This window comes from Eriocheir sinensis, chromosome 13, assembly GCF_024679095.1.
Source record: "Eriocheir sinensis breed Jianghai 21 chromosome 13, ASM2467909v1, whole genome shotgun sequence".
In the NCBI taxonomy this organism is placed as follows: domain Eukaryota; kingdom Metazoa; phylum Arthropoda; class Malacostraca; order Decapoda; family Varunidae; genus Eriocheir; species Eriocheir sinensis.
The window spans coordinates 9,333,492-9,349,074 of record NC_066521.1 but is presented as its reverse complement, the minus strand read 5'-3'; the positions used below and the strand labels follow the sequence as shown (position 1 = coordinate 9,349,074).

Genomic DNA, 15,583 nt, shown 5'->3' with positions numbered 1-15,583 from the left:
CGAGGAACGATGATAAATGGTGAGATGTTGTGGTAGGTGAGAGAAAGGAGGGCAAAGGAAATAGTGAAGAGGGAGGGGAAGAGAGATAATGAAGCTTGTAAAGGAGTGGATATGAAGGGGGAAAAGTGGAATCGGTAAAGGGTAATTAAAGTGGTGAATGATGAAAGGAGGAAGAGAAAGAGAGAGGAAGGGGAAAGGGGGAAAGGGGGGATAGAATGGAGAAGTAAAGAGAAATGAGATGGAGAGAGAAGGGGAACAGGTGGACTAGGAAATGGGTGACTTAAATGGCGAAAGGGTGATTGGAGGAGAGAGAAAAAAAAGAGATTAGAAAAAAAGGGATAAATGGTGAGATGTTGTGGTAGGTGAGAGAAAGGAGGGCTAAGGAAATAGTGAAGAGGGAGGGGAAGAGAGATAATGAAGCTTGTAAAGGAGTGGATATGAAGGGGGAAAAGGGGAATCAGAAAAGGGTTATCAAAGTGGTGAATGATGAAAGATGAGAGAAAGAGAGAGGAAGGGGAAAGGGGGGATAGGAAGGAAAAGTAAAGAGAAATGAGATGGAGAGAGAAGGGGAACAGGTGGACTAGGAAATGGGTGACTTAAGTGGCGAAAGGGTGATTGGAGGAGAGAGAAAAAAAGGGAGATTAGAAAAAAAAAGTGTAAGGAAAATAGTAAGGGTGATTAATTCTTTTTGTAAGGGACCAAAACTGAGACTCAACCTTGAAAGACGAAAAGGAAGAAGAGAAAAATGAAGCTAAAGAAGAAGGGAGAGGAGGAGAATGAAGGAAAGAAGGAGAAAAGAAATAGCAACAATAAGGAAAGGAAAGGATAGATGGACTAGGAAAGGAATGAGAAGAGAAAGAAATAAGGAAAAGGGGAAGGGAAAGGAAGGTACAGAAAAGGGATTGAAGAAGAAGGAAGGGAAGAAATGTGAGGAGACTTAATGAAGGGAGTAGGAGAATGGAAGAATAAAGAGGAGGTTGAAAAGAGAAGAAAAAGGAAAGCAGAGAAGGGATATGAAGACTGAAGCAGGAGGAGGAGGAGGAGGAGGAGGAGGAGGAGAAAGAAGAAGAAGGCCATGTTGTTTTCATCGTAAAATTGTTCGGCAAAAAAAACAAGTTAGAGGAAAACAAACATCCTCCTCCTCCTCCTCCTTCTCCTCCTCCTCCTGCCTAGGCTACAACATCAGTTTCTCCCTCCCTCCCTATCTCCCTATCTTCCTCCCTCCTGTATCCTCTCCTAATATCTCTCTCCTTTCCTCACTCCCTCCTTCTATTTTCTCACTTTATCTCTCTCTCTCTGTCTCCCTTTTTGAGTGGATAATCTTACATAAAATAGCGGAAGATCAAGACAAAAAACTCTACTACTACTACTACTACTACTACTACTACAACTACTACTACAACTACTACTACTGCTGTTACTACTACTACTACTACTACTACTACTACTACTACTACTACTACTACTACTACTGCTGTTACTACTACTACTACTACTACTACTACTACTGTTACTACTACTACTACTACTATTATTACTACTACTACTACTACTACTTCTTCTGCGGCTTTTTCGTATCGTCTCGGAATCTCGACTTGTGATAAGATACTTCTGTTCGCCGACCAACTTCGTGAAATTGGAACAGAAGAGAATGCGAGCCGCCCCCGACCGACCGACTTCCAGCGACAACGAGACTCAATATCTTTGTGAACTCTTCCTTTCCCTTCCTTCCCTTAACTTTATTTTCTTTTTTCCGTTTTTTTTTTTTTTTGGGGGGGGGAGGAGAAGGGAAGGGAGGAAGGAGGAGGGGGGGAAGGGAGGACAGGCAGTGAATGGAGTTGGCTTTCTTTATTTTTCTTTCTCTCCTTTTTTTCTTTATTTTTTCTTTCTTTTCTTTCATTTTCTTTTTCTTTTCTTTCATTTTCTTTTTCTTCCTTTTCTTGCTTTCAATTTTCTTTCTCCTTTCTTTCTTTCTTTCTTTATTCTCTCTCTCTCTCTCTCTCTCTCTCTCTCTCTCTCTCTCTCTCTCTCTCTCTCTCTCTCTCTCTCTCTCTCTCTCTTCCCTTTGTTTATCCGTCACTGTCATTCTCTCCCTCCTTCCCTCCCTCCCTCACCCTCCCTCTCTTCCTCTCTCTCTCTTCCTGTCTTCTCTCCTTTCTCTTTTTTTCTTGTTTCAGTTGTCATCACCACATCTTTATCTCCTCTCCTACTTCCCCTCCTCTCTCTCCTTCCTTTCTTTCCTCCTTCACTCTCCTCTCTCTCATTTTGTCTTTACTAAATCATAAATCTCGTCTTCCTTTCTTTCTTCTTTACTCCTTCCTTCCCCCCTTTCCTCCCTTCCCTCTTTTCCTTCTCTTCCTCTTCTACACACTTCACTATCACATAAATCTCTTTTCTTCCCCTCCTTCCTCCTCCTTTCACTCCATCCTTTCCCTCTCCTCTTCCCTTTTTCCTGCCTTCCTCTACCCCCTTTCTTTATTTCCTCTGTCCCTGTTTCCATCGTCATTGTATCTTCATAACCCATTCCCTTCTCTCCTACCCTTACCCTTCCTTCTAGCTAGCTTGGAGGAGGAGGAAGAGGAGGAGAATGAAAAGGAGGAAGAGGGAAAGGAAGAGAATTATGGTGACGAAGGGGTAGAGGAAAAGATGGACGGAGGAAAGAAAAACAAGAAGAAGAAGAGGAGGAGGAGGAAGAGGAGGAGGAGGAGAGGGAAACTGAAGATAAGAGTGATTACAGAGAAAGAGTAAAAAAAGAAGAGAACAAACAGAGGGAAGCGGAAAAACAGTAAGAGGAGAAGGTGGAAACAGTAGAATAGAAATTAAAATGAGACTATTAGTAGAGGAGAAGGAGGACGAGGAAGAGAACAAGGAATGAGGAGGAGGAGAAGGAGGAGAAGGAGGAAGAGGAGCTTGGTGGTTGCAATGGTTGTATGGGAGGAGCAGGAGGGGAAAGAAGAGTAGGAGGAGAAGGAGGAGGAGGAAACAAGAAGAGTAATAGTAGAATGAAGAGGAGAAGAACGAGGAAGAATCTAATGGTGACGATGGTGGCAAAGAGGAAGAAGAGGAGAAAAAAGAAAAGGAAGAGGAGGAGGAAAAGAAAAGGGGAATATAAGAATAGAGGTAGATGTAGTAGTAGTAGTAGAAGGAGGAGGAGGAAGAGTCTGATGGTGATGATGATGACAGAGGAAGAAGGAAAGGAAAAAAAAAGGAGGAGGAGGAAAAGAAAAGGAGAATATAAAAATAGAGGTAGATGTAGTAGAAGGAGGAGGAGGAAGAGTCTAAGGGTGATGATGATGACAGAGGAGGAAGGAGAGAAAAAAAAGAGGTGAGGAGGTGGAGGAAGAGGAGGAGGAAAAGGGGAACATAAGAATAGAGGTAGATGTAGTAGAAGGAGGAGGAGGAGGAGGAAGAGTATAATGGTGATGATGATGACAGAGGGGGAAGGAGAGAAAAAAAGGAGGAGGTGGAGGAGGAGGTGGAGGAGGAGGAGGAGGAAAAGAAAAGGAGAATATAAGAATAGAGGTAGTTGTGGTAGAAGGAGGAGGAGGAGGAGGAAGATTATAAGGGTGATGATGATGACAGAGGGGGAAGGAGAGACAAAAAAGAGGTGAGGAGGAGGAGGTGGAGGAGGAGGAGGAGGAAAAGAAAAGGGGAACATAAGAATAGAGGTAGTTGTAGTAGAAGGAGGAGGAGGAGGAGGAAGAGTCTAAGGGTGATGATGATGACAGAGGAGGAAGGAGAGAAAAAAAAGAGGTGAGGAGGTGGAGGAAGAGGAGGAGGAAAAGAAAAGGAGAATATAAGAATAGAGGTAGTTGTAGTAGAAGGAGGAGGAGGAGGAGGAAGAGTATAATGGCGATGATGATGACAGAGGGGGAAGGAGAGAAAAAAAAAAGGAGGAGGAGGAGGAGGAGGAGCAGGTGGAGGAGGAGGAGGAGGAGGAGGAGGAGGAGAGTCTAGCACGTAATCCAGCATCCCTTTGTCTTGGACGCAAAGGGAAAAAAATAAGTGACAACACTGTGAAAACTTGTCCCGGTCTGAGCGTTGGCTGAGCGACCGTGGCTGCTGGGGACTGATAAGGGGCGCGCACACACACACACACACACACACACACACCTTGCTCTCCTGTTTATCTTAATTATGTTGTTGTTGTTGTTGTTGTTGTTGCTGTTTAGTTATGCATATGTATGTATATATTATCATTATTGTTATTATTATTATTATTATTATTATTATTATTATTATTATTATTATTATTATTATTATTATTATTATTATTATTATTATTATTATTATTATTATTATTATTATTATTATTATTATTATTATTATTATCTCGTGGCTATCTTTTTTCCAGTATTAATTAACTTTATTAGAGAGAGAGAGAGAGAGAGAGAGAGAGAGAGAGAGAGAGAGAGAGAGAGAGAGAGAGAGAGAGAGAGAGAGAGAGAGAGAGAGAGAGCTGGCCTAGTTAATAAGGAGGGAAAGCCCCGTGTGATTGGCTGACGATGCTGAACGGGCACCCGAGGAGGGCCGTGATTGGCCGGCAGCCAGGCGATCATCAGCGGCGGGCGTGACCCAGAGGAAGAAAAGACTAAGAATATAAAACAGGGAGAAAATTAAGCCGAAGTGAAGGTGAAATATATGATGGGGAAGACAGATTGGAAAGAACGACTCGGAGGAGAGTAAAAAGAAAAAAATGTTGATAAGGAGGAAAGAGTAGAAGGAAAATAAAATAAAATAGATAATTGGGATAAGAGAGTAGAAGTAAGAGAAATAGAATAAATGATAGGGATAAAAGAGTAGAAGGAAGAGAAAATAGAATAGATAATTGGGATAAAAGAGTAGAAGGAAGAAAAATAGAATAGATAATTGGGATAAAAGAGTAGAAGGAAGAGAAAATAGAATAGATAATTGGGATAAAAGAGTAGAAGGAGAGAAAATAGAATAGATAATTGGGATAAAAGAGTAGAAGGAGAGAAAATAGAATAGATAATTGGGATAAAAGAGTAGAAGGAGAGAAAATAGAATAGATAATTGGGATAAAAGAGTAGAAGGAAGAGAAATAGAATAGATAATTGGGATAAAAGAGTAGAAGGAAGAGAAATAGAATACATAATTAGGATAAAAGAGTAGAAAGAAGAGAAAATAGAATAGATAATTGGGATAAAAGAGTAGAAGGAAGAGAAAATAGAATAGATAATTGGGATAAAAGAGTAGAAGGAGAGAAAATAGAATAGATAATTGGGATAAAAGAGTAGAAGGAAGAGAAAATAGAATAGATAATTGGGATAAAAGAGTAGAAGGAAGAGAAAATAGAATAGATAATTGGGATTCAAGAGTAGAAGGAAGAGAAAATAGAATAGATAATTGGGATAAAAGAGTAGAAGGAAGAGAAAATAGAATAGATAATTGGGATAAAAGAGTAGAAGGAAGAGAAAATAGAATAGATAATTGGGATAAAAGAGTAGAAGGAGAGAAAATAGAATAGATAATTGGTTAAAAGAGTAGAAGAAAGAGAAAATATAATAGATAATAGGGATAAAAGAGTAGGCGAAAAATAGAATAGGTAATAGGGAAGAAGGAGAAAAATGAGAAAATAGAATATATGATTTGGAAGAGTAGAAAGAAGAGAAAATAAAATAGATAATGAGAAAAAGTAGAAAGGAAAGAAAAAAGAATATACAACTTGGAAGAAAGAAAAGAGAAGAGATAATAGCGTACATAATACATAAAACAAAGAGTATTACCAAAAAGAAAAATGGAATATATATAATAGTGAAGAAAGAATAGGAAGAATATAAGTGCGTAGGATTGTGGGTATTGAAGTCGTGAGCTCATATAAAGACTAATATTTCGAAGGTTAACAAGTGGTGAGGTTTGTGGAGAGTGAGGGCCATTGTCACATTTCGACGTGATTTTTTTTTATTTTTTTATTTTTTTTACAGCAAAGGAGACAGGATCAGAATCTTTTTTTACAACAAAAGACTTCGGAAAAAATCAATCTTGTTGTGCTTCATATTTTTTTTTTTTTTGTACAAGGGCACAAAAAAAAAAGGAAACAACATTTTTTTTTATTTATTTATTTATTTATTTATTTATTTATTTATTTTTTACAGTAAAGGAAAGGATAGGTTCGTAATCTTCCAAACCAATACCAAAGACTTCGAAAATTCCTTGTGTAGTGTTTGGTGTTCATATTCAAGTTAAGAAATTTGAAGAAAAAAAAATGTATATGGGAAAGCTCTCGTGTATCTGGCCTTGCATCGAAAACCTAACCATTGTGGGTTGTAGAAGATTGAATAATTTGGTTCGAACGATTACAAAGCCACTGTGTTGGACTGTGAAATTGCCCCTGAATGCTTGCGTATCTCAGTGACTCGACGCCAGAATGAATGCCTCGTCAACAAAAAACACTGGGAACGGATGCTGTGTCGGCCACGCAACCCTCACGGAAACAACACACGTGATAATCGGTTGACGTGGAAGCTTCTGTCCGTGCATGGCAAGAATAGAAACTGCAATATAGATTAGGGAAGTAAGAGCTGGAAGAAAAGACAACAGAATATATGAAAGAGAAACTGCAATATAGATTAGGGAAGTAAGAGCTGGAAGAAGAGACAACAGAATATATGAAAGAGAAACTGCAATATAGATTAGGTAAGTAAGAGCTGGAAGAAGAGACAACAGAATATATGAAAGAGAAACTGCAATATAGATTAGGTAAGTAAGAGCTGGAAGAAGAGACAAGAGAATATATAAAAAAGAGTAGCAAGTAAAAAAACAAAGCTAGAATATATAGTTTAGAAGAAAGAGTAGGAAGAAGAGAAGTTAGAATATATGATAGGGAAGAAATATTAGAAAGAAGGGAAATTAGATGGAAAAGAAGGAGAAAGGAGAGGAGATAAAACAAATCGAGCGGAGAATGACAGGAAAAGTAAAAGAAAAGGAGAAAGGAAGGGAAGAAATAAAATGGATAAAAATGACGTAAAATTTCTTATATTGTAGGAAACCAAAGATAAGATGAGATAGGAAGGAAGAAATAATAAAAAATGGTGAAAAGATAAAAAAGAAATAATTGAGAAAGGAGAAATATATTAGGAAGTTAAGAAAAGGAAACGCTAGGAAGGGAAGGAAGAATAAAGAAAGGATTAATGGAAAAGAATGATGTATGAAGGAATAGTGAAAAGAGATAGAAAGAAAAAAATATAGATTGAAGAAAAGAAGGCATAATAAGAAAGATAAAATAAATAAAAGGAGGAAGAGATAGAGGGAGATGAATAATAGACAAAGAAAAATGAAATAGAATGAAGTAAGAGAAGAAAAAAGAGAGAAGGAAGAAGAAGATATTGAAGAAGGAAAAGAGAAGAGATAAAAATTTACGAGACAGGAAGACAAACAGAAAGATTAATGTTTGATCGAAGAAAACTATAAAAGAAAATCAGAAAGCGTAAAGAGAAAAAAAATAAAACCATTCGAAACTAAAAAAAAAAACATTAAAAAAAACAAAATGGGAGAGAAAAGAAAAAAAAGAAATGAATGAAAAAATAATTAAAGGAGACAAAGAAAAGGAGGAGGAGGAGGAGAAATAAAACTAAGGCGAAGGAGAGAAATGTCCGCAAACCAATTAAATGAACCAGAGAAACAAAAAAAGAGAAAACGGATATTAATCTTACTCATAACCGATATCATAAAAGCTAAAATCTGAACGAGAAAGAGAGAGAGAAAGAGAGCGAGGGGAAGGCGAAGGGAGGAAGGGAAAAAAAAAGGAGATGAAGGGAGAAGCGAGAGAGAGAGAGAGAGAGAGAGAGAGAGAGAGAGAGAGAGAGAGAGGAATCAAAAGTAATAGAAAATCAGAAGAGATGGAGGGAAAAGAAGAGACTGAAGAAGAGATGGAGGGTGAAGAAAAAATGGAGAGAAAAGAAGAAGGATGAAGAGAAGAAGAAGAAGAGATGGAGGGAGAAGAAAAGAATGGAGAGAGGAGATATGGAGAGGAAAGAAAAAGAGATGTATAGAAAGGGAGGAAGAGAGGAAGTGAGAAGAGGAAGATAAATGAGAGAAGAGGAGACGGAGGGAAAGGGGGTGGAGGGGGGGAGATTGTAGGGGTTGGCGTAAGGGAGACGAAAGGAAATAAAAATAAACGAAAGGAAATACATGAGGGAAGATTGATGAACACGTAAGAGCAGAAAGAAGTAGCGGAGGTGCATCGTGGCTCAGGGATTCATCAAGACGCAGTGGATAACAAAATGATTCGAAAAGTTAATTAAAAATACGACCTCAAGATTATTTTTCATATTTACCTTCCCATCTGTGCCCAGTTTTGTTTTCATTATTTTCTTCATTCTTTCTGTTTTCATATTTTCCTTCCTCTTTCTGTGTCTTGTCTCCCCTTTTATTTTTTCTTCATTCTCTTCGTCTTTTCATATTTTCCTTCCTTTCTCTGTTTTCTGTTCTCCTTTTCATTTTTTTCATATTTTCCTTCCTCTCTCTGTTTTCTGTTCTCCTTTTCATTTTTTTCATATTTTCCTTCCTCTCTCTGTTTTCTGTTCTCCTTTTCATTTTTTTCATATTTTCCTTCCTCTCCGTTTTCTGTTCTCCTTTTCATTTTTTTTCATATTTTCCTTCCTCTCTCTGTTTTCTCTTCTCCTTTTCATTTTTTTCATATTTTCCTTCCTCTCTCTGTTTTCTGTTCTCCTTTTCATTATTTTTCATATTTTCCTTCCTCTCTGTTTTCTGTTCTCCTTTTCATTTTTTTCATATTTTCCTTCCTCTCCGTTTTCTGTTCTCCTTTTCATTTTTTTTCATATTTTCCTTCCTCTCTCTGTTTTCTGTTCTCCATTTTATTTTTTCATATTTTCCTTCCTCTCTCTGTTTTCTGTTCTCCTTTTTATTTTTTTTCATATTTTCCTTCCTCTCTCTGTTTTCTGTTCTCCTTTTTATTTTTTTCATATTTTCCTTCCTCTCTCTGTTTTCTGTTCTCCATTTTATTTTTTCATATTTTCCTTCCTCTCTCCGTTTTCTGTTCTCCTTTTCATTTTTTTTCATATTTTCCTTCCTCTCTCTGTTTTCTGTTCTCCTTTTCATTTTTTTCATATTTTCCTTCCTCTCCGTTTTCTGTTCTCCTTTTCATTTTTTTTCATATTTTCCTTCCTCTCTCTGTTTTCTGTTCTCCATTTTATTTTTTTCATATTTTCCTTCCTCTCTCTGTTTTCTGTTCTCCATTTCATTTTTTCATATTTTCCTTCCTCTCTGTTTTCTCTTCTCCTTTTCATTTTTTTCATATTTTCCTTCCTCTCTCTGTTTTCTGTTCTCCATTTCATTTTTTCATATTTTCCTTCCTCTCTGTTTTCTCTTCTCCTTTTCATTTTTTTCATATTTTCCTTCCTCTCTCTGTTTTCTGTTCTCCTTTTCATTTTTTTCATATTTTCCTTCCTCTCTGTTTTCTCTTCTCCTTTTCATTTTTTTCATATTTTCCTTCCTCTCTGTTTTCTGTTTTCATTTTCATTTTTTTCATATTTTCCTTCCTGTTTTCTGTTTTCCTTTTCATTTTTTTATATTTTCCTTCCTCTCTCTGTTTTCTGTTCTCTTTTTCATTTTTTCATATTTTCCTTCCTCTCTCTGTTTTCTGTTCTCCTTTTCATTTTTTTCATATGTTCCTTCCTCTATGTATGTCTTGTCATCCATTTCATTTTTTCTTCACTGTCTCTTAATATTTTCCTTCCTCTCTCTGTCTTCTGTCCTCCTTTTCATTTTTTTCATTTTTTCCTGTCTCTGTGTCTGTGTCTGTTCTCTGTCTTGTCCTACATTTCAGATTTCCTTCCCTTTCCCTTTCTTCACATTTTTCTTCGTCTCTGTCGTTTATCTTCCTTTTCATTTTTTTTTTGTCTTCCCTCTGTTGTCATATTTATCTTCCACTCAATGTATTCCTGTTATCGTTTTTATTTTTTCTCTTTTCTCTCTGTCTTCATATCTTCCTTCCCTTTTGTTTGTATTCCTTTTTCGCTTTCCTCTTTTGTCTTCCATCTTTGTCTTCATATACTCCTTCCACTCTCTGTCTTCGTGTTCTCGGTGTCATTCATTCCCTCTTTGCCTTCTGTCATTTTTATCTTTAATTATTAACACAGTAACTCAACCATCTTAAACCCTCACACCTGCTCGCCTGAATGATCTCCACACACACACACCTGTCTCCACACCTCTCTTCGCACTTTTCCAGACCTTCATCGAGAGGGACATCCGCGTGGAGCTGACCTTCGGCATCCGCGTTGTCCAAGCTCACCACTACACCACCATGGCAGTGCTCACAGGCCCCTTCCGCCCCTGCACCGTCGAGCCAGCCACCGTGCGCTCTCTATACGGCATCGTGCCCAGCCTCGCCTCGCCCGGGGACGGCACGGATCTCTACAAGGCGGAGATGGCGACGCACAGGTAAGGAGAAGTGATGGAAGGTAAAAGATGTAGAAAGGGAGACATAAATAGCCACGCACAGGTAAACAGAAATGATGGAAGTAAAACGTAAAGAGTAAAGCGTAAAGGAAAAGAGTAAATAGTAAAGACGTAAACTAAAACAGCTAAAAGGTAGAGCAAGGGATGAGAAAAGGAGAAAAGATAAGAGACGAACAGATAAGTTAATGTATTGAAGGTAAATTATGAGACGAGAATAAGGAGAAAAAATGGCCATGGATAGAAAGTAGAAATGAATTAAATAAAGCCTGATACGAAGATGGCATCGCATAGATAAGAAAAAGTGATAAAAAAGTAAAGTATAGGATGTAGAAGAGAAAAATAAATGGCAACGTATTAAGTAATGAATGAACAAAAGCGTGGCGTGAGGGTGCCAACGGTAAGCAGAGATAAGGAGTTTAGTAAGAGATAAGGAAGAAGAAAAAGAAAGGGAACATTGCATAAAACGTTAAAACAAGAGATCGGAAAGAGGGACATGTCTTGTGAGAGTGTAACGGTGCTTGTGAAGGCTAGTAAAGATGAAGGGTAAAGGAGAATGGAGATAAAGATGAGTTTAAGAGAGAGAGAGAGAGAGAGAGAGAGAGAGACGGGAAGAGGCGAGGAATGGGGTTGTTTGCATGTCACTGGTAGGTGTTACAAGTTGCTAGTACCGTCGTATATAAACACATACACACACACACACACACACACACACACACACACACTGCAACTGTATCAATATTTTCTCAGCTCTGTTAGATTTCAAGTTGCGTTTGTCTTTCCGGTGATCCTTTTTTCATGAGACACAGAGAGAGAGAGAGAGAGATCTGGTCACCACAACTGTCAATGGAAAAACTCTCTCTCCTCACAACCGTATTCAATATGTCCTTGCGACAAGGCATCGTCCTTCAGATTGGAAAAAGGCTAACGTGACACCGATTTTCAAGAAAGGAGACAAAAAGTACCAGGTAATTACAGGCCCATTAGTCTAACTTCGGTTGTAGGTAAGCTACTTGAGGGCATAATTAGAGACAAAATTGTGAATTACCTTGAAAGCCACTCATTGATTGGGGACTCACAACATGGCTTCCGAAACAAAAGATCCTGCCTATCGAACCTATTAACCTTTTATAACGACCTCTTCACTGTTTATGACGTGACCAAATCACTGGACGTAGTCTATCTTGATTTCCAGAAAGCGTTTGATAAAGTCCCGCATCATAAATTACTTTACAAATTAAAGCAAATAGGTATTGACGGTCAAGTAAACCAATGGATCGCGAATTGGTTGAGCAACAGACAACAAAGAGTAGTGATCGACGGATTTAACTCAGAGTGGGCGCCTGTCACTAGTGGCGTCCCTCAGGGCTCGGTCCTTGGCCCAGTGCTCTTCATTATTTACATCAACGACGTGGATGTTGGACTCAATAACCGCATTAGTAAATTTGCAGACGACACAAAGATTGGCAACTCGGTTCTCACTGACGAAGACAGGCAAAGCCTCCAAGAGGATTTGCACAAAATTTCAACAGTCGGATAGATGGGAGATGCCCTTTAACGTAGACAAGTGCCAGGTCCTTCAAGTTGGAACGAGGACTAAGAAGTTCGAATACGAAATGCGCGGCGTTAAACTCACAAGCGTTCAATGCGTCAAAGACTTGGGGGTCAAAATCGCGTCAAACCTCAAATTCTCACAGCAATGCATCGATGCAGCAAATAAAGCGAACAGAATGTTGGGCTTCATTAAAAGAAACTTTGTATTCAAGAATAAAGATGTAATACTCCCGCTCTACAACAGTTTAGTCAGACCCCACTTGGAATATGCGGTACAGTTTTGGTCTCCCCACCATGCAAAGGATATTGCTAAATTAGAAGGTGTTCAGCGTCGGGCAACGAAAATGATCCCTTCCTTGCGCAACAAATCCTACGAAGAAAGGCTTTCTACCCTTAACATGTTCTCTCTTGAGAAACGTCGCCTCCGAGGAAAACTGATCGAATGTTTTAAAATACTAAATGGTTTCACGAATGTAGACAGATCAACATTGTTTATGATAGATGACACTTTGCGCACGAGGAACAGTGGCGTAAAACTCAGATGTAGACAAGTAAATTCAGACTGCACCAAATTTTTCTTCACCAACGTTGTAGTGCGAGAATGGAATAAGCTTCCACCGTCAGTGGTCCAGTGTAACACGATTGACTCCTTCAAAAATAAGCTCGACCGTCACTTCCTTCAACTTAATATCAACTAGAGTAGAAATGCAACGTTTTGGAGTCTTCTGATTAATGTAAAATCACTTAGGTTTAAGGACAGACCACCAAGTCTGGACCATGGGGTCTGTGTGGTCTGATTTTCTATGTAAATCTATGTAAATCTCTCTCTCTCTCTCTCTCTCTCTCTCTCTCTCTCTCTCTCTCTCTCTCTCTCTCTCTCTCTCTCTCTCTCTCTCTCTCTCTCTCTCTCTCTCTCTCTCTCTCTCTCTCTCTCTCTCTCTCTCTCTCTCTCTCTCTCTCTCTCTCTCTCTCTCTCTCTCTCTCTCTCTCTCACGGATAATTGGCTCACGAAGCACACAAAAAATAATATAAATAGATCAGAATTTCACGGGGTTCATGAATCAGCCAATCACAGGCGACTCCACGTGACGTCATGACTCTGGGAACCAATCAGCGCTGACTGTGTGACGTCATGCCTCGAGGGTCTCAAGAGCCAATCAGAAAGCTTAAAATATTCTTCTGGCGTCATCTGTTCAAGTTCCCATTCAAAAGACAAAGTTTAATGGCCAATCAGGGTTTAGGAATGGCTGAAGGGAGGAAAATAAGGAGTATTAAAGGAGAGAGAGAGAGAGAGAGAGAGAGAGAGAGAGAGAGAGAGAGAGAGAGAGAGAGACTATTCAATATTGTCGTAATTTGCTTTTATTTTTTTGTTGTTGTTGTTTGATATTTTCTTTATTTTTGTGTGTATTAAAGAATGAAACGACGATACCGTGTCATGTGCTTAATTAAATCTCTCTCTCTCTCTCTCTCTCTCTCTCTCTCTCTCTCTCTCTCTCTCTCTCTCTCTCTCTCTCTCGCTCGCTCGCGCGCGCGCGCCGAGGACTGAGCGGAGCTGATAGGAAGATGAGAACTTATTAAAATTATCCGAGCAGGACATTGTAATTAGAGAGAGAGAGAGAGAGAGAGAGAGAGAGACTATCATATACTCGGATAACGTTTCGGGGCTTACATAAACGTTTTGGTGTTAGTCATATAAACGTTTTGTGAAGCGGGTATAAACGTTTTTCCTGGTTATGGACGGTATTTTCTGCCTCTGGCCGTTAGCGGGATCATACGAGTTTTTTTTTTGTGTGTGTGTGTGTGTGTGTGATTATATTTTATAGACTAGTGGGCCAATAAGTCTTTTCTTTTTGTGGGGCATTCATGATCAAAAACGTCTAACATGAAAGTCAGGGGTTATCATAAACGATATTTTCTGCTCACGAAACGTTTTGGAACATTTTTTCGTATATCGATCTTTTTTTGCGGGGGGAGGGGGGTTTCGGCCATCATAAGAGTTTCTATACCTGAATAAACGTTCTAGGGTCAATGTCAACTTTTTTTTTTGACATCATGAAAGTTTTTAACTATATAAATTTTGTTTGTTCATCACAGAAGTTATTCCGGTCAATATAAACGATTTTCGTCCTCTGTTAACGTTTGGGAGACGAACATAAGTTTGTTCATCGAAGATAAATGTTATTTGGCTATTATCAACTATATATTATAATAATATTGAAAAAATGAAATAAAAATAAGAACAATAATAATAATAATAATAATAATAATAATAATAATAATAATAATAATAATAATAATAATAATAATAATAATAATAATAAATATTCATCTTAATTTCAGTAGAAACGTTCTTTGACCAATATAATATTTTTGGAACAATCAAAATTTCCAAATTAAATTTATCCAAGATAAATGTTTGTGGTAACATCTTATGTTTTTAACAGAAACCTGTTTTCGTGAATATTAACATTTTTTTTACGACAAACGTTTGTTGGTCAGCACAATAGAATTATTTTTATGGTCATTACAAATGAAATTTTTCGTCAGTACAAAAAATAGGTCCATCCTAAAGCTTTTTTGTTTGTTCAGTATAAATGTCTCTAGGTCAAAATTATCTTATGTTTTGACGATTTTAACATTTGTTATTACAATATCAACTTTTTTTTTTTTTACATTTTTTGCCAGTTTCACAGTTTTTGGTGGGCCAATATAAACTGTTTGGGGGTAATACCAACCCTTTCTTGCCTTTATAAAGGATTTTGCTCATATCAACGTTTTTTGGCCAATATAAACGTTTGCTGGTGACGTAACGTCTGTTGAGGTACGGCTGATGTCCCATTATTCTCTCTCTCTCTCTCTCTCTCTCTCTCTCTCTCTCTCTCTCTCTCTCTCTCTCTCTCTCTCTCTCTCTCTCTCTCTCTCTCTCTCTCTCTCTCTCTCTCTCTCTCTCTCTCTCTCTCTCTCTCTCTCTCTCTCTCTCTCTCTCTCTCTCTCTCTCTCTCTCTCTCTCTCTCTCTCTCTCTCTCTCTCTCGCTTATGAAACATTCTTTGCTGATGTAACACTTTCCGGATTTCGGACAGAGATAAGAAGACCACCGCTTCCCTTGCCTCCCCCTCTTCCCCTTCCTCCTCCTCCTCCTCCTCCTCCTCCTCCTCCTCCTCCTCCTTCCTCCTCCTCCTTTTCTCCTTCCCCTTCTTCCTTCTTTCTCCCTTTTTCTTTCCATTTTTTCTCCTTCTCTTCTTCCTTCTTTCCCTCTCTCCTTTGCCTCCTTTTCAAATTTATATATTCTTCCCTTTCGCAAAGTCCGGATGATCTTACACAATTCTCTCTCTCTCTCTCTCTCTCTCTCTCTCTCTCTCTCTCTCTCTCTCTCTCTCTCTCTCTCTCTCTCTCTCTCTCTCTCTCTCTCTCTCTCTCTCTCTCTCTCTCTCTCTCTCTCTCTCTCTCGCAGCTTTGCCAAACTGAACTGAGAGAGAGAGAGAGAAGAGAAAAATTTAAAAAGGTGCACTTCTGTTATCCCTTCTTCCTTCCTTCCTTCCATCCTTCCTTTCTTCCTTCCTTCCTTCTATTATTCTTTTTAACTTCCAT

General features: G+C 38.5%; 1 protein-coding gene across 2 annotated transcripts in view; it reads left to right on the top strand.

Moving 5' to 3' along the window:
- The window catches only part of LOC126997949 (uncharacterized), a 155,839-nt gene that overhangs the window by 106,211 nt on the left and 34,045 nt on the right, over nucleotides 1–15,583 (top strand). For both annotated transcript variants that reach the window (XM_050859205.1, XM_050859206.1), the window contains exon 9: nucleotides 10,214–10,425. In XM_050859205.1, the coding sequence (XP_050715162.1) occupies nucleotides 10,214–10,425 (212 nt within the window). The remainder of the gene's footprint in view (nucleotides 1–10,213; nucleotides 10,426–15,583) is intronic.